General features: G+C 35.7%; 1 protein-coding gene across 7 annotated transcripts in view; it reads right to left on the bottom strand.

The window, feature by feature from the left end:
* Window positions 1–26,237, bottom strand: part of trip12 (thyroid hormone receptor interactor 12) — a 79,783-nt gene that overhangs the window by 7,261 nt on the left and 46,285 nt on the right. For 4 of the 7 annotated variants that reach the window (XM_056478750.1, XM_056478755.1, XM_056478752.1 and 1 more), the window contains 21 exons: window positions 25,986–26,142; window positions 25,739–25,892; window positions 23,140–23,368; window positions 21,000–21,118; window positions 20,680–20,884; window positions 20,474–20,574; window positions 17,736–17,910; window positions 15,235–15,376; window positions 14,838–15,029; window positions 14,426–14,577; window positions 12,225–12,382; window positions 12,064–12,137; window positions 10,532–10,731; window positions 8,726–8,853; window positions 8,478–8,629; window positions 6,466–6,608; window positions 6,203–6,359; window positions 4,448–4,546; window positions 2,500–2,614; window positions 2,203–2,360; window positions 370–534 (listed from right to left, as the gene is read on the bottom strand). In XM_056478750.1, the coding sequence (XP_056334725.1) occupies window positions 370–534; window positions 2,203–2,360; window positions 2,500–2,614; window positions 4,448–4,546; window positions 6,203–6,359; window positions 6,466–6,608; window positions 8,478–8,629; window positions 8,726–8,853; window positions 10,532–10,731; window positions 12,064–12,137; window positions 12,225–12,382; window positions 14,426–14,577; window positions 14,838–15,029; window positions 15,235–15,376; window positions 17,736–17,910; window positions 20,474–20,574; window positions 20,680–20,884; window positions 21,000–21,118; window positions 23,140–23,368; window positions 25,739–25,892; window positions 25,986–26,142 (3,175 nt within the window). The remainder of the gene's footprint in view (window positions 1–369; window positions 535–2,202; window positions 2,361–2,499; window positions 2,615–4,447; window positions 4,547–6,202; window positions 6,360–6,465; window positions 6,609–8,477; window positions 8,630–8,725; window positions 8,854–10,531; window positions 10,732–12,063; window positions 12,138–12,224; window positions 12,383–14,425; window positions 14,578–14,837; window positions 15,030–15,234; window positions 15,377–17,735; window positions 17,911–20,473; window positions 20,575–20,679; window positions 20,885–20,999; window positions 21,119–23,139; window positions 23,369–25,738; window positions 25,893–25,985; window positions 26,143–26,237) is intronic. The other 3 variants (XM_056478753.1, XM_056478756.1, XM_056478754.1) reach the window with 2 other exon arrangements.

The raw sequence follows: 26,237 nt of genomic DNA, 5'->3' as shown, positions 1-26,237 counted from the left end.
CTTGGGTTTGGAAAAGAGACAACTCTAAACAACTCTAAACTAAGAGCATAGGATCTGGTAGTGTTCATGTGAGGTAAAGTTTCATCAGAAACTTCAACAGTGACATTTTTGAAAACAAACTTTCGTGTTTAAGTAGCATTTTTCATGGATTCACTGTATTTCCTGCCAGCAAAGTGATGTAGCAAAACAAAAATAATAATAAAATAAAAATAGGGGGAATACATTTAACCATTTGTGCACACCACTACTTACTGTACAATTTTAAAATAAAATCGGTCCAGATCACTGTCGGTTTTGTTGACGTGTTGAAGTGTGTGCTTTATGTCTTTAGTTGTGTGTTTGTGTAAAGGTGAGGGTCTCAGTGCTCACGTGTGATCTGTCCAGCTCTATTCTCTTCTTCTGACGGATGATGTCCTCCAGGTGCTGGATGGATTTGGCGACACCAGGATCGATGTTGACCAGGTCATGCGAGCTGATAGAGGACTCGTGCCTCAGCATCCATTTATAGAATGGCAAACCTAGAGGCAAGTCCAACTGAAGACAAAAACAAACTTTAATTAACAAACTCAGTGACATGACATTCCTTTTGAACATGAAGGTATTTAAGTGTCAGTTCTACCTAAAATAAAAACTTTTGTTATTAATTCATTCATAGGAGGTCATAATGGACAGAGGCCAGTGGGCAAATTTGGCCAGGATGCTGAAGTGCCCTACTATTTTTCGAAAGACATCCTGGGATTTTCAATGACCACAGAGAGTCGGGACCTCGGTTTTAACATCTCATCTGAAAGACAGCACTCACTGAAGAGTATAAAGTTCCCTTCACCATACTGGGGCATTAGGACCCACACAGACCGCAGTTTGAGCACCCCCTGCTGGTGACACTAACAGTACTTCCAGCAGCTACCTAGCTTTTCCATGTGATCTCCCATCCAGGTACTAAGCGGGCGCAGCCATGCTTAGCTTTAGTGGGCGACCATGTATGAGACATTCGTCTTCAGAATACAAATGAAGATATTTTAGGTGGAATCTAAGAGGTCCCTCATCCTCTATAGACTGTAACGTTCCCGACTCATTCAAAGTCCAGAGAAGTACCAAAAAACATTATCAAAATATTTTCAAGCATCTATTGTGTACACCAAAAACAAAAATAACTTTAATCAACAGTTTCTTCTCCTCAGTGTCAGTATAGGGCAGGGGTGTCCAAACTCGGTCCTGGTGGGCCGGTGTCCTGCATAGTTCAGCTTCAACTTCCTTCAACACACCTGCCTGGAACTTTCTAGACTTCAAATCTTGCCCTACTACAAGGATAGTCTGAGAGGGGCTTTTTTCACCTCCCATTTCCCTAATGTATCTTATTCCCTCTTTCTAAAATCTACCTCTTGTCTGACCTGTCTTCCCGTGAAATGTGTGATGTTTGTGTATGGTCGGAGGGGTCCAATTTCACTACATGTAAAAGTGTATGCGATGAGTAAAGGCTTTTTTCATCACCATCATCATCATCTATGGAAGATGCGAGAGCTTTTAAAGTTCACCTTAAATATATTAATTTGTGTTCTGAAGACAAACAGAAGTCTCAGGAGTTGATTAATCTCAGGAGTTGGAGGGTGATTAATTAATAACATAATTTGAATTTGAGTGAACATACCCTTCAATGTCTGCATGAATCAAAAAGATGAGACAGCTTTAAGTATTGCATTATATTTTCAGAGTAAAAATCAAATGCTGAATAAGAAAAACAGGGTGGAGAATTGATTGGATGGAGAAAAGCAGGGTTATGCATAAGAGTTGAACATGATGTTCTCACAAACCATCAATAACATTATAGGAGTATACAATTTCACATGGGAAAACATTTTTAGATTTTGAAAAGTCAAAAACTGAAATAAAAACTATTGAAAAAGCAACAAAGTGTTTTTTTCATTTCATGATGGGATAAACAGAAACGCAACAGTGACAGACGTAATGGATTCATTATAATAAAGGTGTAGTTTTTACATGGGGTCCATTTTCTTTATCTAATATACCACAGTCAACACTAGCATATAGTGGCACCCCTAAACTAAATTAATGAATTATTCTAAAATGTAGGATTGTAAGTCTCAACTGAAAAAATAAATGACGTAAATTAGCAGCATTGAGTTGAGAGTGTGTATTTACATATTTTGGTCAACGTCATACTGTCAAAATGGATAAACATACCAATCTGAAGTCCATGATCGCTTTAGCCATGAGCTTCCCAAGAAAACGGAACTTCATTTTGATCTTGGCGATGTGAGCTGGTTTGGTAGTTCGTCCAAACGGTACAGCAAACAACCCCCTGGAACTGAACATATACTTGGTGCCCTCCTGACTCCCTACTCGGAGACAGACAGACAAGAGTATGTGTGTGAAGGAGAAACAGGTATGCAGGAGAGACAGAGAATAGATGAACTTAGTGAATGCTCTTTGAATTAACACTGAAAATTTTATTTATTTTAACCAATCTGTGACAGTTACCTTTAGGGTTAGAGAGAGTGACTTCCTCTCCTCTCCAAAGACCTAAATCAGCCCTTTGCAACTCCTGAGACACCAGAGCATAAAACTCTTGTGTCGGGCCGAGACCTGTTCCCACCTGAGATGCGGAGAAAAGACAAGATTAAACAAGATTGGCAGAAAAACATATTCCAAAGACGACAGGTTTTTTGATTTAATGTTGGAACTGTTGTTTTACAAGCACCCACACTGGGTCTGTTTGTGTATTTCAGCCAAGGGTGGCAATTAGAGCCGAACAGAAAACATGCAGAATCACAATTACAAGTGATTTGGGAAACAAAACTGGAAATTGATCAGCAACAAGAGGGACTGCATGAATTACTGTAATATCAACATTGTCCATTAAGAGCATGTTTACATGGGCATGTGAATAGGACCTATCAGCTGTGTTTGTCTGTGTTGACCACTTGTGTAGTGCATTCAGAACTTTAATTCATTTTTATTATGCTTTTTCATAGAAGTCTTTAGGATAGGTCAAGGTCAACTTAATTTGTATAGCACCTTAAATCATGACTGTTGACCAAAGTGCTACCCAGACACATAATTAGAGAAAAAAATGGATAAAGTCCAATAAATAAACATTTAAATATAGAAAAAAATGAAAAAAATATTTGTACAGACCTAAGGTAGGTTTTGACAGATTTTTTAAAAACACAATGTAGGAGAAGCTGATTTCTAAAGATAATGTGTTCCAAAGTTTTGGAGCATAGACTGAGAAAGATCCATCTCGTTTGGTTTTCAAGCAGGATTTAGGAACAATTAGCAGTAGCTGAACAGATGACCTAAGAGATCTTGGAGGAGAATAAAAACTGAAGAGTTCAGATCAATCTTGATGAATGTTACCGATTAACTATAAAATGTCAAATTTACTGCGTACTTTTCTGTAGTTCCAATGAATACCTTTATTCACATCAGGAGTATGAATGTTTAGAGTGTCAGTGGAAGCATAACTCTATTAATCTATATAATGTTGAACGTAATGCTTAGTATTCCAAGAGAGAATCTGATAATGAGAAATGTCTGATTTTACCAGTGAAAATGTCTGTTTGATTATATGTAGATTACAAGCTGTCCTGTCCATTGAGAACCGGAACTAATTAAAGGTCTATTCAAGTCCACCACCTCAAGTTTTACTTCAAAATGTAGCATTTAACCAACAGTAGGCCTACTTATTATATTATTATAATTTTTACCATATGTTTGAGAAATAACAATGATAAAACAATTACTAAACACTTTTTTGCATTTAATATCAATATATCATATCGTGCATTTAGCATCGAAATACTTATTGAATTCTGACTTGAATTGATTTTTTATATTGCAATATAAATTTTACAACTTAAATTTGGACAAATTCATTGTATTAGAATCACTAAGGTGAGTGTGTGGGTGCACCAAAATGATAAAAAAAAAACAAAAATACAAAAGTTCTTTATGATTTTTTTGTGGATCTGTATTTGATAGTGAAACTATAATCCAAAGATAAAACATTATTGCAAAGTCTTCACTGCATAAATTACATTCAATAATCTTTATTAAAGTTACAAATGTTATTGTTTCGTGTGTGTGTGTTTTAAACTTGCTTAAAACATTTACACATGCCTTAAAAATGTGCGCAAACTCTACTATGGTTAAACTCTGCAGTTTCAGAGTGTACATTGCAAAACCTATATATAGTGCTTCCCTAAAATCAATCTTGTTAAGCAAGTTGAAATAGAAGCATGCTTTTGGTGACATACTAAAATGTCTATATTTCAAGGCTCCTAATAATGTTTATAATTGTAAAATGGTAACATAAGAAAAAAGAATGCAGGTACACAAATAATTCGTTTAAAATGGACTTGTCGGGAATGTGTGCCTGTCTATTTGTACAGATTATGTTTCTGGACTAATCGACAGTCATGCATACCTCGTTCTCATATTGAATTTCCAGCATGGCTCTGGAGCTCCCAAGATCCTGCATTACTGACTCTGCTTGCTTCAGAAGCTCATCTCGGTTTATCGTTCTCTGCACGTACGAGGGAAAAAAAAAAAAGTTAGACACTAGAAAACACCACAGATGTGGAACAATGTTAACATGCAAGAATTTAAAAGGGACCTATTATGTCCATTCTACAAGATATAATACAAGTCATAATACAAGTCTCTGACGTTCCCCAGTGTGTTTATGTGAAGTTTCAGTTCACAATACAACTTTACTCTTTGAAACTGCCCCTTTTAGGCTTTTATCCAAATTGTGCCTTTTTGTGACCAAAAATAAATGCCCGTGTCTTCATTGAACCTCAAATTCAAGGACCTTTTGAAGAGCCATTAATTTAATTAATTAAGCACCTTTTATGATTTCCCCAGCATATGTAGCACCACAAAAGCCCTTAACGTTTCCATTAAACTTAATATTAAGATGTCAGAATAATAATGACATCTTCTAAAATAATAATAATTCCTAACATTTATTTAGTGCCTTTAAGGACAGTCACTTTTAAAGGCACTAAAAAAATTTATTAATTAAATAAAAAAATTAAAATAAATAAATAAAATTAAAAAAAAAAAAAAAAAAAAAAAAAAAAAAAAAATCGCCTCATCTACCACAAACGTGCCGGTCTACCACCGGTGTGCTAAATTTGGCCACGATGCCAGGGTTTAACCCCTACTCTTTTTTTTTTGAGGGACATCCAGACAGTCAGGACTTCGGTTTTAACATCTCATCCGAAAGACAGTGCTCACTGAACAGTTTAGAGTCTCCTTCACTATACTGGGGCGTTAGGACCCACACAGACTGCAGGTTGAGCACCCCCTGCTGGTCTCACTAACACTACTTCCAACAGTAACCTAGCCCTCCCATGTGGTCTCCCTTCCAGGTACTGACCAGGTGCAGCCCTGCTTAGCTTTAACGGGTGACCATGTGAGCTGCAGAGAGCTAGCCTCCGTCATGTCATTTTCAATCATTTTCAATAATTTTGATTAATAAAAACAGTCATGTTAAAAAAAAAACTTTAGTAAAATTTGTTTAATTCAATACTGGTAATATTCAAATGTGGTTTCTGAAATATTAATAAAATGTGCATCCTTTGTTATAGTTCTTGTACAATATTTTAATGTAAGATTTATAAATGAAGGATCATTATCATTTATCATAAATGATAAAATTATCATTTTTTAGTTTCATTTTTTGACAGCAGCACAGTACAATTGCTGAAATAATGGCATAAATTTCATTTCAAATTTGATTCAAGCACTTTCAAGGACCCATGTTGGTTTTAAGCACTTCCCAGGTCTTGAATCCCTGTCTGAAATTCAAGTGCTTTCAAGAAGTATGGGAACCCTGGTGACTGCTGCTTTAAATTCAAATGAGATTGTGCTCCCAGCCCTCATTTCAAAAGAGAGCGGAGCTATAAACATAAGCACATACTCAGGGCTGTCTATGCTAATGAGGGAGAGATCTTCACTAATGGACGGAGCTTTCCTGCTCTGATGACATGTACAAAAGAAAAATGTCAATCAAAGTGTTTCAGTTATCAAGTGTGATTATAAAAATCAGAATTAATAAATTTTTATTATTACAAGCTGGCTATATCCACAGACAGTTGCCACAGAGCTGTGTTTAAACCCCTTATAAAAGTGCTTTTTGCATAATATGTCTCCTTTAAACAGGAATTTTGTCAACCTTCTTTCTGTCAAGTCGTGGAGCCACACGGCTGTCTTGTGAATCAGACTGGTTGATCTCAGGGTTGGTGTCAAGCAGACGTTGCATGGCGCGATCACGGTCAAACGCTGTCACATAGAAGAGCATCTGCCGCGTGTCAAACGGGAAGAAGAATGGACTAGAGGAGAGAAGATGAGATGTTTAAAATGTACATATAAACAGATTCTGGGTAAATGTTAAAGACTACACTAAGTTTAAAGGGCAGGATCAAGAGTTTGCTGTACCAGGTCTTGCCGAGCTCGGTGAGCCAGGTGGGGATGTTTCCTGTCATGATGACCAGCGGATCCTGCAACTGTCTGTTGGCCTTTGCTGTCAGTTTACTGTTAATAAACTCTCCAGTGGGAATGATCTCCTTACATGCAGCATTCTAGGAATAAGCAACAAATAAATGGTAAAAAAAAAAATATTCAGTTTGAGCAGTTTATTGCTGTGCTAACATCCGCGAAACATGTCTAGGTCACATTTCAAACCAAATCTAAATAAAACTGTATTTACAAAAAAAAAAAAAAGCTTCAGGCTCATTTTACATTTTTGCATCATCAATGCATAATCTATTCCAATAAGACGTTTATTTACGATGAGATAAATAACAGATTTATTCAGGAACAAATAAAATAAATAAATAAAGAGTTCAGATGCAAAAACTAAGTGCCGTCTGAAATTTTCTTCTAAAATTACCATTTTTATCAGCCTCCAATATTTTTGTTCAGTTATTTCACTGTAAAGGCAATGAAAAGAACCTATTTATTGACATAAGTGGATTTACTGAACATACACAGGAGCTTGAAAAAAACGGTCATTTTAGAAGAAAATTTCAGACGACATTTAGAGGTTTTTACATCTGAACTCTTCAAATAGTTTTAATAAATTTTTCAATACAAAACATTTTCCTGTATTACTGCATTTAAAAAAAAGTGTGTACTAAAGTTGTCACGATACCATCAATTCAGGCCACCATACTAAAGCCGCTGAAGTATCACAATACCAAGTAGTATCGCAATACTGTATTCATTCATAATTCAAATCTATGAAATAAAGCGAATTGTCAGAAATACTATATTTTGTACAGTATGTCATAATGCTTAATTCAGAATTCCCTTATTATGGAAAACATATTTGTACAGACTTTCTCTGCTTTTTTTATATATACTGTCACTCTTTTGTAGTTATTGCAATAATAATAATAAAATAAATAAATAAATAAATCATTGATCAAGCCATATGATCTGTCATGACTGCAGCAAACTACGACCCGTATGCAGACAGTTAAAATGAAAGTAAAGTGGTTTATTGATTATTTGCTGGCACAAATGTTTGAGCATTTTAAAGACTTTTCCACATGCAACATATAGTTACCGTAATATACCATTAATGACGATACTACTGTTTACAAACTACAGTGGCACCGCTACTATTTTGGAGCCATGGTATCACGGTGCTACCGAAGTACCGGTAAACCGTGCAACCATAGTGTGTACATATTTATAATAACAATAATTGTACATTTTCATTAGAAATTTTCCAGCATTACTGCAATTAAAATGGATTGCACCAGTCTGTACTTATTTATCATGAAAATAAAATTACTAAACAAATAAAGTCTTTTGGAATGTGCTCGAAAAATTAAAAAATATATATATATTTTTTAGTAAATATATATATATATATATATATATATATATATATAAAAAAAGCAAATAAATATATATATATACATTTATATATATACACATACACATATACATACATATATATATATATAAATACATATACACACACATATATACACACACACACACACACATATATACACACACACACACACACACACATATATACACACACACACACACACACACATATATACACACACACACACACACACATATATACACACACATACACACACACACACATATATACATTATATATATATATATATATATATATATATATATATATATATACACACACACACACACACACACGCACACATATACACATATACATATATACACATATACATATATACACATATACATACACATATACATATATATACATATATATATATATATATATACACATGTATATATATATATATATATATATATATATATATATATATTTTTTTTTTTTTTTTTTTTTTTTTTTTTTTAAGCATCTTTGATTTTTTTCTGGGGTAATCCATAAGATTTACAAAGCTAAACTGTATCCTCTAACATGGTTAACTCACATCGTACAGGTAGAACCAGTATCTACTGATGGAGTGCAGGACCCTCAGCAGCAGAATCACCTCCATTGAAGGGTCATCAAAAGTGATGCCCTCTGGAGGATCACAAATGAGGTATGTCTCTAATGGGTTTGTCACACTGGGACACACACCCTCTGAAAAAAACACACACAAAAAGATTGAAAGCAGTTCATTAAGAAACAACAAAATGCATTTTATCTTTATAATGTTTTTATATGACATCTCCATACCATGCCACAGTTCGTCCTGTTTCTTGGCATTTCGAGGGGAGGTTTTAGTGGGTGCCGTCTGTGCTCGACCCCTCTTCCCTCCTACAGCGTCTTTACAGCCCTCTTCATCTTCTCTGACTGGCTTATACCTGCGATATACACATATTGACATACACTGAAAAACAAAAAGATAGAGCTGCACGATTCCTAAAAACCAAGGATCATAATTTGTATTTGAAAATTAAAATAGAGATCACAATTCTCCCACGATTGCAAACATACAGCAAAAATAACAAATTTAATGAAGGTACCAGGCAATTTCGTTTTCATTATTCTTATTTTTTATCTGACTTTCAATGAATGAGACCAATTTGTTTTATTACTGGATGAATCAGTGTTTGGGGCTGCATGGTGAAGCAGTGTGTAGCACGTTCGCCTCACAGCAAGAAGATCGCTGGTTCGAGCCTCAGCTGGGTCAGTTGGCGTTTCTGTGTGGAGTTTGCATGTTCTCCCAGTGTTGGCGTGGGTTTCCTCAGGGTGCTCCGGTTTACCCCCATAATTCCAAAAACATGTGATATAGGTGGATTGGGTAAGCTAAACTGTCCGTAGTGTATGCGCGTAAATGCGTGTGTGGATGTTTCCCAGTGATGTGTTGTGGCTGGAAGGGCATACGCTGCGTAAAACATGTGCTGGATTGGCGGTTCATTCCGCTGTGGCGACTACAGATTAATGAAGGGACTAAGCCGAAAAGTAAATGAATGAATGAATAAATGATTCTATGTTTTTGAAAGAATCGCTTTAAGGAACTTAATTTTTTTTAATTACTCAATGTTGCCACCTACTGGCACAATAATTAAACTTATTTAATGTATCAAGATGCCGTCAAAATATGATTTTGATTGCAATTCTAGACATTATGTTTATATCCTAATCATTAATTATAGCAAGTATTATGGCAGCATTTTTGTGATAATCTGAAAGTTTGTAACAAAAATAACAACAACGTAGTAAAAGACTAAAGTGGTTTCATAACCGTAAATGACGACTGATTGCCAAAATATAATAAACATTAGGGCTGCACGATATTGGAAAAATATTGCAATATTTTGTTCTGCGATTTATATTATGATATGAACACAATTTGACCAGACGGCTTGAATAGCTCTATTTGTGGAAAAAAAAAATTATAATTTATTTGATTGGTTGGGTTGATTTTGTAAGGGTGTGAATGATATATAACAAACAAATTGCAAGAATAATTACACTAGTGCACAGAATAAAGTAAAATAAACAGTTCTTTATGGTTTTCCATAGAGTTAAACAGCATTCAGGTAATGAAATGTAAAATAACACTGTATAGACTTCATTGTATTAATAATTAGTCAAATTATTCTTCATTAAAGTTACAAATGTTGTATGTTATTGTGCCCGAATGCTTTACACTCTCTTGAAATGGCTTAAAAACACATGCAAATGACAAAGTTTCACTCTAATATGGTTATACTATGGAATTACTCCACAAACCTTGTGTATTCTCAATTGTTGTTCAACTATAATCCCAATTTAACATTGCATATACTGCTGCGATGTGACTACTGCAGACACTCACATTGTGATATAAATGCTGAAATTATATATTACGCAGCGCTAATAAACATGTTAATCGTAATAATTTACAATTAAGAACATGGGGTGTTTGATTATATTCGTTCAACCACTAATCATACAACTCTATAAAAAACCTTGCAGAAATGATGCATTTACTGAAGAAGCCCAATACACTGTTAGTGTAGCTTCTGAAGAGTGAAAGGCTAGTAAATTGCGTACCATACAGTGTGTGTTTTGGTCCAGATGCCAGCACGTCCCAGAGGGTTCGCTTCATCATCTGTGCTCTCTCTCTCCTCCTCGGCCTGCAAGCTGAACTGTCTGACAGCCTGATAAACAGTCATGTTGTACGGCAGCAGGTGCTCCCCTATGTAGAACTGTAGCCTGTGTCGTACACTCCCAGAATTCAGGAACTGGGCAGCCTTTAGGAAAACGGTTAAAGGTCCACAGTTGTAATTTCGAAAAAGAGCACAGTAGGATGGTCAACATGAAGTTTGAAACGAAATCCTAGTCTACTACAAATATTTAGCATTTCCTGTTTAAACAGTAATTTAACCTGTATTATAACTATGAATCATATTCTTTAAAAAAATTATTGTTAGTTACATTTGCAAAAAACAAATGTGCTATTTACAAATCATGTAGAACAGGGGTCACCAATCTTGTTTCTGGGGGGGCCGGTGTCCTGCAGATTTGAGCTCCAACCCTAATCAAACACACCTGAACAAGCTAATCAAGGTCTTACAAGGTATACTTGAAACACCCAGGTAGGTGTGTTAAGGCAAGTTGGAGCTAAACCTTGCAAGGACACCGGCCCACCAGGACCGAAATTGGTGACCCCTGATGTAGAAGGTTATCTGAATAATCAATGCAAGTACAAACTGACAAATAACAGTGTACAGTTTGCCATTTTTAACATTTGAAAAAAGATCAAATTTTATTATAGTATTATAATAATTATTTTATTATCACAGACGAACTCCTTGCGTGTTCCAAGCACACTTGGCTGATTCAGATTTTTTAAACTAGGATCAATATTGATTGTCAAAAAATGTAAGCAATTCTTTCCATATTCTGTTTATTCGGTGTATGCATTTGAATTAGAGAGGTGGGTTTTGCTTTAATGTATCCATGTGGACTTCATTTCATTAAGTCATCATTGTAACAAATAATTCTTGAAATATCGACAGTATGTACTAAACCCAAATATATCAATCAAATCAACAATTGAATCAAATCTAATTGAGACCTCGATCATATGTACGTTAATGGCATGATATTGTAAAAAGAGGTGTACGATATGGAAGAACTGAGCCTTTGCTTAAGACAACAATCCTATAAAATTTCATCATACTGGGAAAAGTGGTTGAGAAAAAAATGTACTGTTTTAATTTAATTGTGATGCTTTTATTTACTGGTATTGGTACTGGTATTTTTATTTAATGTATCTGAAATCCCCCTCAACAGATTTTTGATCTTTGATATGTGACCTTTAACAGAACATGATATTGCTAGATCTTATTAAACAAATACTTATGAACGTAAATAAGACTGTATTTGGTGACCTTGGTACTAATATTGTATGTTTTTATTTTTTGCTTTTATGATGTCATTTCAAAGTGTGTTTTGTTCTGATTTGTTTGAAAATTGGAAAAATAAATCTAATCGAGATCTTGCAAATAAGGACTTCTGAATCCATATCCCGCTATAATAGCTACTGCTCAGACATGATTATGAAATCAAAACAACCATACCAAAGATTCATCAATCTCATCATCAGAACCATCATCATCACTGTCTTCATCCTCTTCCCTGATCCTTCCATATCCTGTAGAAACAGCGCAAATCAACCATCTCATCTGAGATCTCTGAAATCATAGAGCTGGAAAATTATGTTTGATTCTTGTGTGTTTACCTCGAACCACAAGGTATCTCTCAATGGCCTGCACCAGGGCCAGTGGGTCAATTTTGACCGGGCCGCCCTTCCACTGCTTGACATTGGTGCAGTCTGGGTGTCTCTGTAGCTGGCATTTTAGCTGATGGGTGTTGAAGAACTTAAGAGCCTGTGAACCCCTGCAAACACAATAGAATACAATTCAATTTCTCCCCTCGGTAAAACCATGCCAGCTTCTGATTATATTCATGGTGAAAAGCAGGTTCAGATCTTAAAATAGACTAATTATGATGTTTATTGGTTTTTAAAACCCTAAATTTAGATTGACCAAGTTAAAAACATTACTTAATAATATCAAACCTTATTTCAATAAAATAAAATAAGTACCTCAAAGGGGAAGAGACTATACAATCCAGCAAAATATCCTTACAGTTTTTGACCTTTTTGAGTCTTGAATGTGCTCTATGGCAATATGTGTAAATAACTAATGATTATGAAACAGAATACATATCTAGCAATTCTAATGAAATAATAAAACATTTAGATTGTTACCATATTAAACAGTTAAGTCCTTTACAAATCTGTTTAAATCTTTTAAAGGAACTGATTTTGTTTAGACTTGTTCAATTGTTAGAAATGATTGGATATTTTGTTAGGGATGCACCAAAATTTTGGCTGCTGAAAATAGCATTTTAGAATTTCGGCCAAAAGAGAAAAATGCACGAAAATATGAGCTGAAAAAAGGATGAACCACACTGTCCAGCAATGCACAGTATGCTGGTTTCAGTGAAGTGGCCTTCACACTGTATGTGGAAAGCATTGCACTATGAAACCCATTCATTTCACTGCAAAATGACGCCTCTCAACATTCCAGTCAATAAAATAAATGTGCTTCATTTATTAGCTTAAGTCAGTATGATCTGTGTTTTTGAGTTACATTTGAACTGTTATGAAATACATTAGTTAATAAAATAAATAACAACACTTCCTGACAAAAGTCTTGTCGCCTATCCAGTTGAGGAAAAACAATTAATAACTTGACTTCTAGTTGATCATTTGGTATCAAAATTTATTATTACAATGTGACACAATCCACATTGTAAAAGTGCTATATAAATAAACATGAATTGAAAGAAGTGGCTTATATGAAAAGGCAAAGGACTCTTTCTTAAAGATTACGCTTATATTACCAAAATTAAACAATCATGCCTTGATTTTTAATTATTAAATTAGAACATTAAGGTCTGACTTTGCTTAGACAAAAGTCTTGACCCTTAACAGAAATAATGAACAATATAGAATATAAAGTCATGGTGCAGTGGAAATAAATTAATATTGTGTATGACTCCCATAAGCTTGGACGACAGCATCCATACATCTATGCAATGACTCAAATAATGCAGTAATAAAGTCATCTGGAATGGCAAAGAAAGCGTAGGAGTTTGGATTCATCTTTAATGCTTCCTCCTTCATCTTACCCAAGACATGCTCAATAATGTTCATGTCTGGTGACTGGACTGGCCAATCCTGGAGCACCTTGACCTTACTAGCTTTGAGGAACTTTGATGTGGAGGGTCAAGTATCATAAGGAGTGCTATCCTGCGGAAGAATTTGCCCTCTTCTGCGGTTTTTAATGTAATGGGCAGCACAAATGTTTTGATACTTCATACTCCACTCTGCAGATCTCTCACACGCCCCCATACTGAATGTAACCCCAAAACATGATTTTTTTCCTTCTTCATACTTGACTGATTTCTGTGAGAATCTTGGATCCATGCGGGTTCCAACAGGTCTTCTGCAGTTTTTGTGATGATACACAATAAAAATCTACCTTCTCTCACTTTTCCAAATGATCAACTAGAGGTCAAGTGATTATTATTGAATCCAAAATTTTCAGAAGTTAGTTAAGAATTTAAATTTCTGTGCATCCATAATTTTTGTGTCTATATAGTGTGTATCATTTCCAAAAAATATATATACGTTTGCACATATCTAAATATTAAATTACACAGATTTCATAAAGTATTTCACATTATTATAACAAATACCAGCCACCCTTAAACTGAACTTATCAGGACACATAGTTGAAAGTAATTAATATATAAAAAGACAGTATATATGAGGAATAAGTTTAATAAAAAATGCGCAATATGGCAGTCAAAGATAAACGGATGCATTAATAAAAACAGGAGGGTTAAAGAGTCAAGTGCAGTTGACATTACCTGCTTCCGTTACCATTTCCACTGGGAAAATCATGCACTTTAACAGGAAATTGTTCCATCTGACTAAGGCAGTTGTTCATCTTGTGCACTAATGCCAGCAGTGGGCCATTCTCTGTTGCGTCCAAACGTCCCAGAGGTTCCTGCCCTGGTATCTGATTTACATATAACATAAACAATGAGTCACACCAATCACACCAGTGACTACTACTACAAAAAAAAAGTGTCAAATATATTCAGTGACACGGGAAAAGTATAACACCCAACCACTGTTACAGATCCTAATGAGCTTGGTGTATTTATTTATACTTTGTTTACCATTATTCAAACCGGAAAAGCAGACAAAAATTGTCAGGGATGCTCTGGGGATAAGATGTACTCTGTTCACATCAACAGCTGACACATTATGACTTACCGGGCAGCCGAAGAACACGTGCAGAAACCTCTTGATTCTCTCATCTCTACTTATTGTGTCCCTTTCACTATTTGACGTCAGATACAACAACAGCTGCTTTACAAGCCCGCTGTGCTGAATCTCAAAGGAGGACACGTCTGATTCAGATACAATACTGCTGATCTCCTCTAAACACTCTACACCACTGTCCACCTGAAATAAACATGAAAGGAGAATGAATATGACAAATCCAAATACCGTTTTCATGATGCACTATATCCTAAATGTTTAAGGCCCTCGTCTGCATTATGTGGCACCAAAAAAAATAAAATAAAATAAATACATTTTGAAACCTCTAGTAAAGAGTTATACTGTCTTAATAAAGGCTATAAGTGTTAACTCAGTGTGTCTTGATTACCTGCAAGTTGAGCTGTTCTGTGGCGGTGCAGAGTCTTTGCAGGACGTTCAGGGCAGGGTTGCTTCCATCCACACTCTCAGAATTAAAGTAACGCTCTACAAACTTACTGGCTTGCTCCTTTATCCAAGCCTTTATCTTATCCCTGTAAAGTGAACAAAAATAATTGATAGGGATGTAAAGAGTTAATAGTAATCAAAAAACACTCAATGCTCGATATTTTTTTGTCATTTTGTGATTATTACAATAAATCAATGATGACTATAATTTTTTCAATGAATAATATACTGATACAACTGCTGGATAAAGGAGTACAGTGCTTCCCACTGGTTTGAATTATACTTGCGGTGGTAGCCGAACTGAAACACATTTTACCCACATGTCATAAATAGTTAACTACAATTAAATTTTTAACATTAATCTTATTTATTATGAAACTGTTACACACGGTTTCTTTTCGATGGGTTAAAAAAAAAAAAAAAAAAAGACTATTGAAATAAAAGAAATCCATTATTTCCCTTACTTTTATGTTATTCAGGAGCCATGTGCACCCACTGACTGGTAAAATCTGCTGCTCTCTCTCTTTCAAGTTTAAAGCAAACTTGAATGCCAAACCATTTTAGACATGTATATAAAATATCCTATGTAATATTTTAACATCATCAAATTAATAAAATAATCATCAAATGAGAAATAAACGACAGAAAAAGGAATGAAAACAGACAATATCTCTAAAAATTATCAGAATTACAAGATTAAAACAGGTAGATTATTTAAATAAGGCAAATGCATTGATTAACCATTACTGATGGTGCACATATATTTTGCAGCCATTTTAGACCACCCATTTCGTCCTCTCCGAGTATATAGTAAAGTTTGAGTGGTTTAGATAAAAAAAAAATGTATTACTGAAAGTTTCTCGCACTCTCGCGACTGTGCAGTCAGCTGTGAGGCCAAGTGAAAGTATGTTTAAGTAAAAATGTAATGCAAAAACACATACAAGCTTTAGAAAGCAAAAGAAAAGTTGAATCCCGGACATTTTAGGAGATTTAGAAACTCAGAAACGTACAAATTTTCTCTGTGGGTGTGCAGAGCATGTGAGACTGTCTGTGGAAGTGTTGACAGGTCTCACGCACACAGAATAAAACGGGTAAACGAGAGAGGATTTTCTACTAAATCGATTGCGAATGTTTGGTTATATTAGGTGGATACAAAAAAAGTGTCAAAGGATGATAATAATAATTGTAAAAAGAAAATGTGTCACTAAATATAATTGGGCAGCCGTCATATACCTGGGCGGCCCGCCCATGTAAAGTCTTTGTGTGGGAAGCACTGGAGTACAATTTGTTTCAAACGTACCTACAATTTTGTTTTGAAGTCACTTAACTGTAATTATTACTTCAATCATTTGTTTGGGATCAGTGAGACTTTTTTTTTTCTTCTAAAATAAATACCTTTAAGAAAGACTAATAAAATATATCCCAAATTCTGAAAATAAAAGTCACATCTCCCCCCAAAACATATTAAGCAGCAACTGATAAACAAGTAGAGCTTAAAGCAATAAATCATGTAGTTTGGTGGTTAACCGGCCACAAACAAAACAAAACAAATAGTAATAAAGCGATCTTGTTTATTATTTAAACTGTACATTGTATTAATCAAAATAACAAATAAAAATCTTTTTGTTGTTGTTGTTTTTTGTTCGATTTGTTACTAGCTTCATTTTTGTCATCATTTGTAACCAATTCTTTGTACAATAACAACCTGAGAAAGTTGTAGAAACATGTCCCAACATGCCTCAACATTGCTTACTTCTGCTGAGTTTTTCAATTTCTATATATATATATATATATATATATATATATATATATATATATATATATATATATATATATATATATATATATATATATATATATATATATATATATATATAAAGTAACTTCTGTAGTAACTGTATTCGACTGAGCGACAAAAGTCATATACATCTAGAACACCTTGAGGGTTGTAAACCATGGGCTAATTATCATTTCGGAGTAAACTAAACATTTAAACCAAGTTAAACCTTTTATTCATAATGGTTTCCACTGAGAGCAAATGTCTTATTGTGAAGTTTAATGTGTTTCGATTTTGGGCTACATGTTTGTATTTAATAAACCATATAGAGAATTTGGCTTTTAAATAGCATTTTATTAATGCAGTAAGCCACGATAAGTGTTTTAGTATCTCCCAAGTCAAAGCTCCCCTTGAAAATCATGCTCTTGAACTATAACCTTCCAGAAAAACAGCATACATGGCCACTCCCTTATAGGGCTTGCCTTGACCTAGGCTTCTTTTACGCTCAAACAGCAGTCTTTTTTTCTCCAGAAGCCCTTGAACATAGGACGAAAGACAATACATACATGCATGCATGCATACACACAAAAACATCTCCATCAACAACAAACATTACTGAGGAAATACAATCAGTAATCAGAGAATAAAAAGGATTGCTGTATTTTTACCTGTTGTTTGAAACCGAGTCCTTGGGCGGCACTCGTGCCAGACCACTGACTCCTGCCGTGCGTGAGGGCTCTGAGTTGGCGCTGTTTGCCTGAGTTCCCAGTTTACCCCATGTCTTAGGATTCAAACTGGCCAAAAAAGAAGACTTGGGAGACTGCGTGGTCGTCGGACTTTTAGCTATACAGGAGAGATATTATAATGCTTAGTACATGTAAACTTTCATTCGGTCATAACAAGGGTCCCAATTTTAAGCCAAACATCAAATAGATTTTTCCCTGATTTTCAATGACTAAAATCTGAATTGTCTGAAACACTTTTCTGCTGTTTATAATGGCCTGTTTCCACTGAGTGGTACAGTACAGTGCGGGTTGGTATGGGTCACCTCTATCAAGCTTGCATTTCCATTGCAAAAAGGGTACCCTTTTGGTGGACATGGTGTACAACAAAGTTTCAGTCTACGCCATTCTCACTTGAAGAAATGTCAAAGTAAAGCTGTACAGCTCGTTCATGTATCATATGAGAAGCACTTCTCACAAAACAGATGCTTTATACACAAATTCTTGTGTATAAATGTTTATTACTAACTTTTTTATTAACATAATTTGATTATAACTGCAAATCAATGATAGCCTACTGTAACGTCTGCAATTATTTAAAATAAAAAATAAACGCAACATATATGAACACATACAGACCCTTACAGTCTCAGATATGTTACTAATTACAGAAAAACTACACACAGCACACATAGTCCTTATCTGGCTTCAAAAACATGCAACATATAGCCCACAGTCAGTGCAAACCTCTCATCTGCATCTGTAATCCTCACCAGCAGATGTAACCTCTTGTTAGAAAATAATTCCGTCATTACGAGTTCATAATAGTCCAAAAGGTGATGATAAACATGGCAGTTTGTTCATGTTTTAGGTTGCTGAAACAATATTTTGTTTCTTTGTTTTTTCGCACTTCACTCAAGTGTTTGTCCGTTTCTGAAACAGTTGGATATCAGAAGCACTTCAATAATCGTGCGCACGTTATTATCATGAGCTCAAGAAGTTCGTTATTTCAAATATAGGCGCGCATGCGAACTCTCTCCAGAAAGTGAAACTGCTTGAGCTCTGAACATTTCAAATTTTAAAACACCCAGCCACAAAAATTTTTTGTAACTTTGTTAAAGTTATCCTGGGCCTGGCCGAATCCTGGGCAGCTACTGCGATGGTCATGGAAGAGTGGAGAACATGAGACTGATTCCTGTGACGCTCCAGAGACAGACGAGTCTTCGCTGAGGCCAGCTTCCAGCCTCCGCCACTGAGACTGCAGCTCTGCACAAGACGTTTGGCCGCGGAGAAATTAAAATGGTCGTGCCCAACTGAGCCTGGTTTCTCTCAAGGTTTTTTTTCTTCACTTCCGCCTTTAGTGAAGTTTTTTTTCCCTCTCCGCTGTCGCCACTGGCTTGCATGGTTCGGGATCTGTAGAGGTGCGCATCGTTGGATTTGCTCTTCAGTGTTTGGACTCTCAGTAGTGATTATTAAACCACACTGAACTGAGCTCAACTGAACTGAACTTAAACACTACAAACTGAATTACACTGTTCCTATTTACTGTTACCTTTTATGTGAAGCTGCTTTGACACAATCTACATTGTATAAGCGCTATACAAATAAAGGTAAATTGAATTAAAGATTAAATAATATACAATGAAGACTATGAAGTGTTGATTATTCAATATTTGTACCTGAATAGTGAATACCTGAAAACTATAATTGACTTTTATCTTTACTATATTTTAATTATCTATGCTTGTAATTTATTGTTATATATTATTCGAGATTCACTGCCCTACAAAATCCCCCCAATCAATCCAAATAAACCTGTTAAATCATCTGGTGAAATTGTATTCACATCATAATATATATCACAGAAACACAAAATATCGTAATGTCAGATTTTTCCAATATTTATTCCAGCCCTAATTCAAGTATACAGATATTTCTAATTGCCAAGACTTTTCAAAAACTGTGTTTTTTCTGTTTTTCCAAAACTTTCCCAGGCATGGAAAATGCCGTCAAAATTCCATGACTTTTCCAGGTTTTCCATGACCGTATGAACCCTGAGCCTTATTTAAAAGGTAGAGTATGGCGACCGCATTTGACTTCAGTGACAATTAATGAGCGAGAATAGAATAAAATGAAGCCGAAAAATAGACCAACCATAACAACAGCTGAGGAAAATAAGAAAAATCCAGTATTGAAAATTTACATCTTGATAAATGGAATATAAAATTTTATACGACAAAAACTAATTTCTTACTTTTAATGACTAGAAAAAATATATACATATAAATCCCATGACTTTCACTCTCTGTACCAGACCTTTTATAATAATAATTACTTACATTTCTATTTTTCTGAATACTCAAAGCGCTTTTTTTGGGGAGAATCTTCTCATCTACCACCAGATTTTTAACAACCACAGAGTCAGGGCCTCAGTTTAACGTCTCATCTGAAAGACGGCACTCACTCAGTCCCCTTCACTATACTAGAGCGTTAGGACCCATACAGACCTCAGGTTGAGCGCCCCTGCTGCCTTCACTAACACCACTCTCTTCTTTAAAATTAAATTCCAGAAATCCCATGACCCGTGAAAACCCTGTCATAATGTTCAAACTAAATGATTTCAAAAACAGAAGCTTCATGACCTTGTGAAAAGAGTCCAAGTATTAATTATTTTTAGCACATACCCTGATTATCCACTTTGTCATCATCTCTGGGTGGCGAGTACTTGGGGCGCCTTGGTCCTCTTTTAGGGAGGCGTTTTCTTTTCAAAACATCACTCAACCTACTAGAGAACACAGGGATCTATTTTTAAAACTTTAGACGCAGGACATTAGTCACCAGGTTTGCAAACTCTAGATCGATAACGGTGTATGTCAGAGTGGTTTTATACCCCTGTGGACTGAGGTCCAGTGAGTCGTCCATGCTGTGCTGGAAACTTGGAGAGCCCAGGTCAGGTGTGACGTTGGAGGCAGCTGTAGTGGTTGCTGTGGTGATTGTGGTGGTGCAAAGACTGGCTGTGCCACTGGTGCACGCTTTCGGAGGGCTGGTGAGGAACACTTCAGATTCAGCCAAGTTCTTTACCTGGTGCATCACACCTGAACAGAACAAGAGCCACATTTGGTGAATTAGTGCAATCAAAGATGACGCAAATGATCTTTACACTTTGATTGCTGAACAATTCTGTTAGCTCATAAAAATCAGATCCAGTACCTTCTCTTCTGAAATAAACACTGAACACATCTGGTAGCTTTTGCATGAGGATCTCAGCCATCTGCAGAGAGCCCACTACAATCTTCAGGTCCTGACTGGACAGCATGGAAGCTATGTGGCTACAGAGGAGAACAAAAGAGCATAATTATTCAACCTTAAACTAAACAAGTACTTTTGCAAACAGCAGTTACTGGAGTGGTAATTAACAATTAAAGACAAGCAAAATCATACCATGCCTTTAAAGCTTACTTGGTCTCACTAACACATAAAAGTCTCTAAATTATCAACAAACTGAACTTATATCAAACCATTTGACAAATTATAAATCTATGAATGAGCTTGTAAGTTTGCTATTGATTCATCTCACTGACATTGATTGTAATGCAATGTAACGAGCACCTTTTGTAAAGCTGATTAGAGCATTACCATATACCACATATTTAAAACATTGCATGCCCAATTTACATTTTACAGTTAATATTATTCTTTAGGGTGTTAATGAAAAGTCTTTAACTTAATTTGGGTAAATTCCTCAATGACGGTGTAAATAATGGCCCGTTTCCACTGAGTGGTACAGTACGGTACGGGTCGGTAGGGGTCACCTTTAGCAGGCTTGCTTTTCCACTGCCAAAAGGGTACTAATGGTACCATTTTGTGGGCGTGGTGTACAACAGTTTCAGTCTCACACGAGGAAATGTCAAAGTAAAGCTGTACAGGTTGTTTAATAGATGCTTTATCCACATAAATACTTGTGAATACATGTTCATTACTAAACTATGAACAAGATTTGATTATAACAGCAGATCAATAATGTAGTGCGAAAGCGCGAAATAGCCTACTGAAACGTCTGCAATCATCTAAAATACATAAACGCAACATATATGAACACATACAGACCCTTACAGTCTCCAATATGTTACCAATTAGAGATAAACTACACACAGCATACATTTAGACCTTATTTGGGTTCAAAAACAACACAAAATTAGCCCACAGTCAGTGCAAACCTCTCATCTGTATCTTTAATCTTCACCAGCACATGTAACCTCTTGTCAGAAAGTAATTCCGTCATTACCAGTTCATAATAGTCCAAATTTATGTGATTAATAGTGATGATAATAGTTAAACATGGCAGTTTGTTCATCTTTTAGGTTGCTGAAAGAATCATTTGCTTTTTTGTTCTTTTCGGCTTTTCCTTTGTTTTTTCGCACTTCACTCTCACTTTTGTCCATTTCTGAAAATATCGAGTGTTAGAAGCACTTCAATAATCACGCGCACGTTATTATCATCATCTTAAGAAGTTTGTTACTTTTAAATAGACACGTGGCGAGTTCTCTCGTGAAAGTGAAACCGCTCGCGCTTCAGACGGCCTTGTAAACAACGACAGGGTAGATTCTGCTCTTCTTGGCTTTGCAGCTGTTCATTAAGACAACGACAAGGTTTGTTTAAGCTCGGGTCGACCAGGGCTCGTTATTATATGCATATATTATTACGGTGTAATGTCTCAGCTGTGTATTTAAAAATTGAGCTTCCTTTGTTTTTATTCTCCTGCTTGTGCACACCCTAGTGACGTTTCTCTGTAAACCAATAGCGTTTAGCTGCGTGTTTCACCCCGACTTTTGGTGCCCTTTGTTGTGCTAGGTACCCTTTCGAAAGTGGTACGGTATGGTTCACTTTTTGGTATCTTTTGACAGTAGAAACGGCCATAAAAGTGTACCGTACCAGTCAGTGGAAACGGGCCATTAAACCTTTTTTACCATTATAAACCGTAACCATTATAAACCCTTTAGTACACAGGGAGCCGTTTTGCTTCATATCCCTTTACATGAGCCGTTTCCACATTAAGATGACAAAATGTATAAAACAAGTCCAAAGCTTGCTTGGAGGCAGGCAAATGTAAAGAACTAGCTAGTCACATCTAAACTAGCAAAGAATTCAAACAGGATATTTATAAGACATAAATACACTCAGAAGAATTTCCTTAAAAAAATAAAATAAAATAAAATAAAAAACAAGTTGTTTTACGTTCAACTTGTTAAGAGCTGGCAGACAAAGCACAAACTTAACTAACTACACACACAAAAAAAGGTAAAAATTTCATCTGATTGCCTTAAATTATAAATATTATATTATCTCTGACCTGGACACAGCATGGTTGCGCAGTACGTCTTTAAGCAGCTCTGCATCTGCGAAATAGATGATCCGGAGGATGGCTCTAAGGCACTTGTGTCTGACGGCAGGCCCAGCTGAGGAGCTGTACACCTCATACAGAACTCCAAACAGAGTCTTGATGAAGCACTTGGCCAGCTCAGGGTCCTCTTTCATCAACTGAGCACGTGCATCCTCTCGTCGCACCTCTAAGTGCCCTCCTGTGAATAAAGAAAGGTTTATTTAGTTTACTGATTTATAACTTTTTCTTCATTTACTGAATTATCTGGTTTACATTATTTAAGAATAGAGATTAACCAGAATATAGTTTTCACATTTTATATATGGATGAACTGTATTAGATGCATAGCTTTAAAGATGAAGTGGAACTTAAAATTAGAACAATTGGTTAACTGCCTAAATTCACAGCTCATAGTTTATTTCTTCTTCAGAACCGTCATTGGAGGATTCTAATAATCTAAAGTTGAATTTAAGAATCAGAAAAAGATAAGGCGTTTGTAAAACAAATGTTTTTTATAAACATAAATGTTCATGACAGAAATTTTCACTGTTAGAAGTGCAGTATGTAAGTTTGACACCCAGTGGTTGAACTAGGTTTTGCACACCTGATTCAAAACACATGCAAGTGCAGGTTGCTAGATTGACAACATCAACAGTGTGCTTGACTGCAGAGCCTAAAGGGCTGATTTAAGGCTAATTTAAATCGTGTTCTAAATAAAAGCAATGGCATGCGATAGAAGGAATATTTTCCTTATTAAAAGAAGTTTTGTTCTAACCAACCCCTGACATATGTATTTTAGAAACGGCTGCTATTTCTTGCAGCTGAACAACAGGACAAACTGACAATGGTCACCTCAGGTACGCCTTTACACAGTAGCACCGCTTCAAGTAGTGATGCTACTAGCTCAACTACATTTCTCAGTAGCATCGCTACATTATAAATCAAATTATTTTCTGTAGCGAAGCTATTTTTTAGGCAAGTAGCGCAGTAGCGTCCACACAAGCTGCATTTACCAATCGCGGATCAATAAGGGATGGCACCAACGTTCACGGAGCTGTAAGGCTGATGTCTAGCCGATGACAGTAAATCCAGATCTTTTTGGTGCATTACTGCCACCTCTCGCTCTGGTCGGTGACATCGCCAACCAATTAGGCTAACCTGGGAAATTTGCTTGATGGAAAGATGACAGAGTGAGAAGAGTTATATATAGTTTACTGTCGTAAAGGCTAAAGTTTACTATGGTAATTATTATTAGTTCATGATAGTTACTAATGATACTACAATATGTAGTGTAATTTATTAATGAAGAGTTTAAATATCTATACAATAAAATGGTTATTGCTAAATATTTCCCTTTATTATAAATTACTATAGTATTTTAAATGTGTAACACCTTTTTTCACTGGATTTTTTTGTTTTTGCTGTTAAATACTATAATTTGTTTCTGTTTGGTACAGTTATGCCTCAAAATGTTTCATTGACAGTTTTATTGGTCACTAATATTTGATTTACTTGGATTTAAGTTGCTTCGATATAAATAAAAATTGCAATTGCTTAGATGTAGCTAAGCTCTTTTCGCAAGCAGCTTTTAGCTTAGCTTGTTACATTTCCCAGAGGGTAGCTTTAAGTATAGTTAAGCTTCACTTTAAGTAGAGCAGCAAATCGCTTCGCTCACTACATTTTCAAGTAGCTTGGCCAACACACTGCCTTTACATGACATTTTACGTGACATTTATTGCCATACTTCTGAAAGCAGCAGCCTCAGATCTTGAAAATAAAATAAACCGTTTGAATTGGAACTTTGTTAAAGAAGTTTAATGTGTATTAGATTATAAACCTTACCATTTCGTTGTAGTGCAGTGAGGGCCCTATCCTGTGCTTCTGAATGGCTGTATTTAAATTTCTGTCGTGTTTCGTCTGGTGCAAACAGCCAAATTGCTTATCACTGCAAATCTCATCATGTAGCGTGTTGTTGGGACACAGGGTTACAATGTAACCTGCTCACTTAATGTTTACTTTCGCAATATTTATATTATTTGCTTATTAATAACCACCTCATGTGAAACTCCGAATCTTTTCGGAGGCTGCTACTGTCCACCAGAGGTTGCATTTCGATCACAGATGTACACTTTGAGAGCCTTGTTTCTGACTGAATGATTGAAATACACTGTTTTCCACAAAAGCAACCCAGGGTGCTAAAATATAATTAACTAGACTGGTATTGGGCAGGTTAAAAGATTAAAACAAAGACAGCCGTTCTGGCAAGTAACAGACATTTTTAAAGCAGAATATCTGACTTTAGCATTGTTTTTCAGATAAACAAGAATGTTCATTTAGCATGTTTCTTAAATATCTGCAAACATATTATGGTATTTTTATGTTTTAAAACAGTCAAAAACGTACATACAGCACCTTTAAACCGTTAATTTTCTAATAACATTTAGCACAGTTTTAAATTAAGTGAAACGTTTTCATTCATAATACTGATTTAAAATTTTTTCAAAATTTGGCAATCTGTATTTGACACATCTGCAGCAAAGGCAGAATACTCTAAGGAGTGTAAAAGAACCTGTGTTGGGGTTGGCCAGAGGGTTTGGTTTTCTCTGAATGGCACGGGCGGTGCCAGTGTCTTCATTTATCTGCTGCATAGAGTTGAAGTCAATGGTGTATACGCGTCCGAGTGTCGACAGACTGATCTCATCTTCTCCATTCTGGTGTGCAGTCTGAAAAAGAGCAACAAAACAAAATGGTGATTCTAGTCATTAGCTTGTCTTCTGAAAGCCATGCTAACCACATCTGCGCTGTGATGCACATACTTCAATGATACGGCTGTCGATGCGGTTGTATGGGTGCCACAGGCCTCTATCATCTCTCCACTGCCAAATGGCTCCTTCTGTAGTCTGGGCGCTGCCTTTCTTTAGCATGGCATCAACCGCAAAGATGCCCTCTCTGGGCAGACATGGCATCAGCTCACTAAAGCAGAGAGACGAAAAAACGGATATCAAATTACAGCTTTCTCTGCTGAATTGCGAGCAAAGATTCTCATTTTGAAGTGAACTAATACCTTA

This window comes from Danio aesculapii, chromosome 18 (genome assembly GCF_903798145.1).
Source record: "Danio aesculapii chromosome 18, fDanAes4.1, whole genome shotgun sequence".
In the NCBI taxonomy this organism is placed as follows: Eukaryota; Metazoa; Chordata; class Actinopteri; order Cypriniformes; family Danionidae; genus Danio; species Danio aesculapii.
Note: the sequence above shows the minus strand (reverse complement) of the source record. Positions and strands in the feature narration are given on the sequence as shown.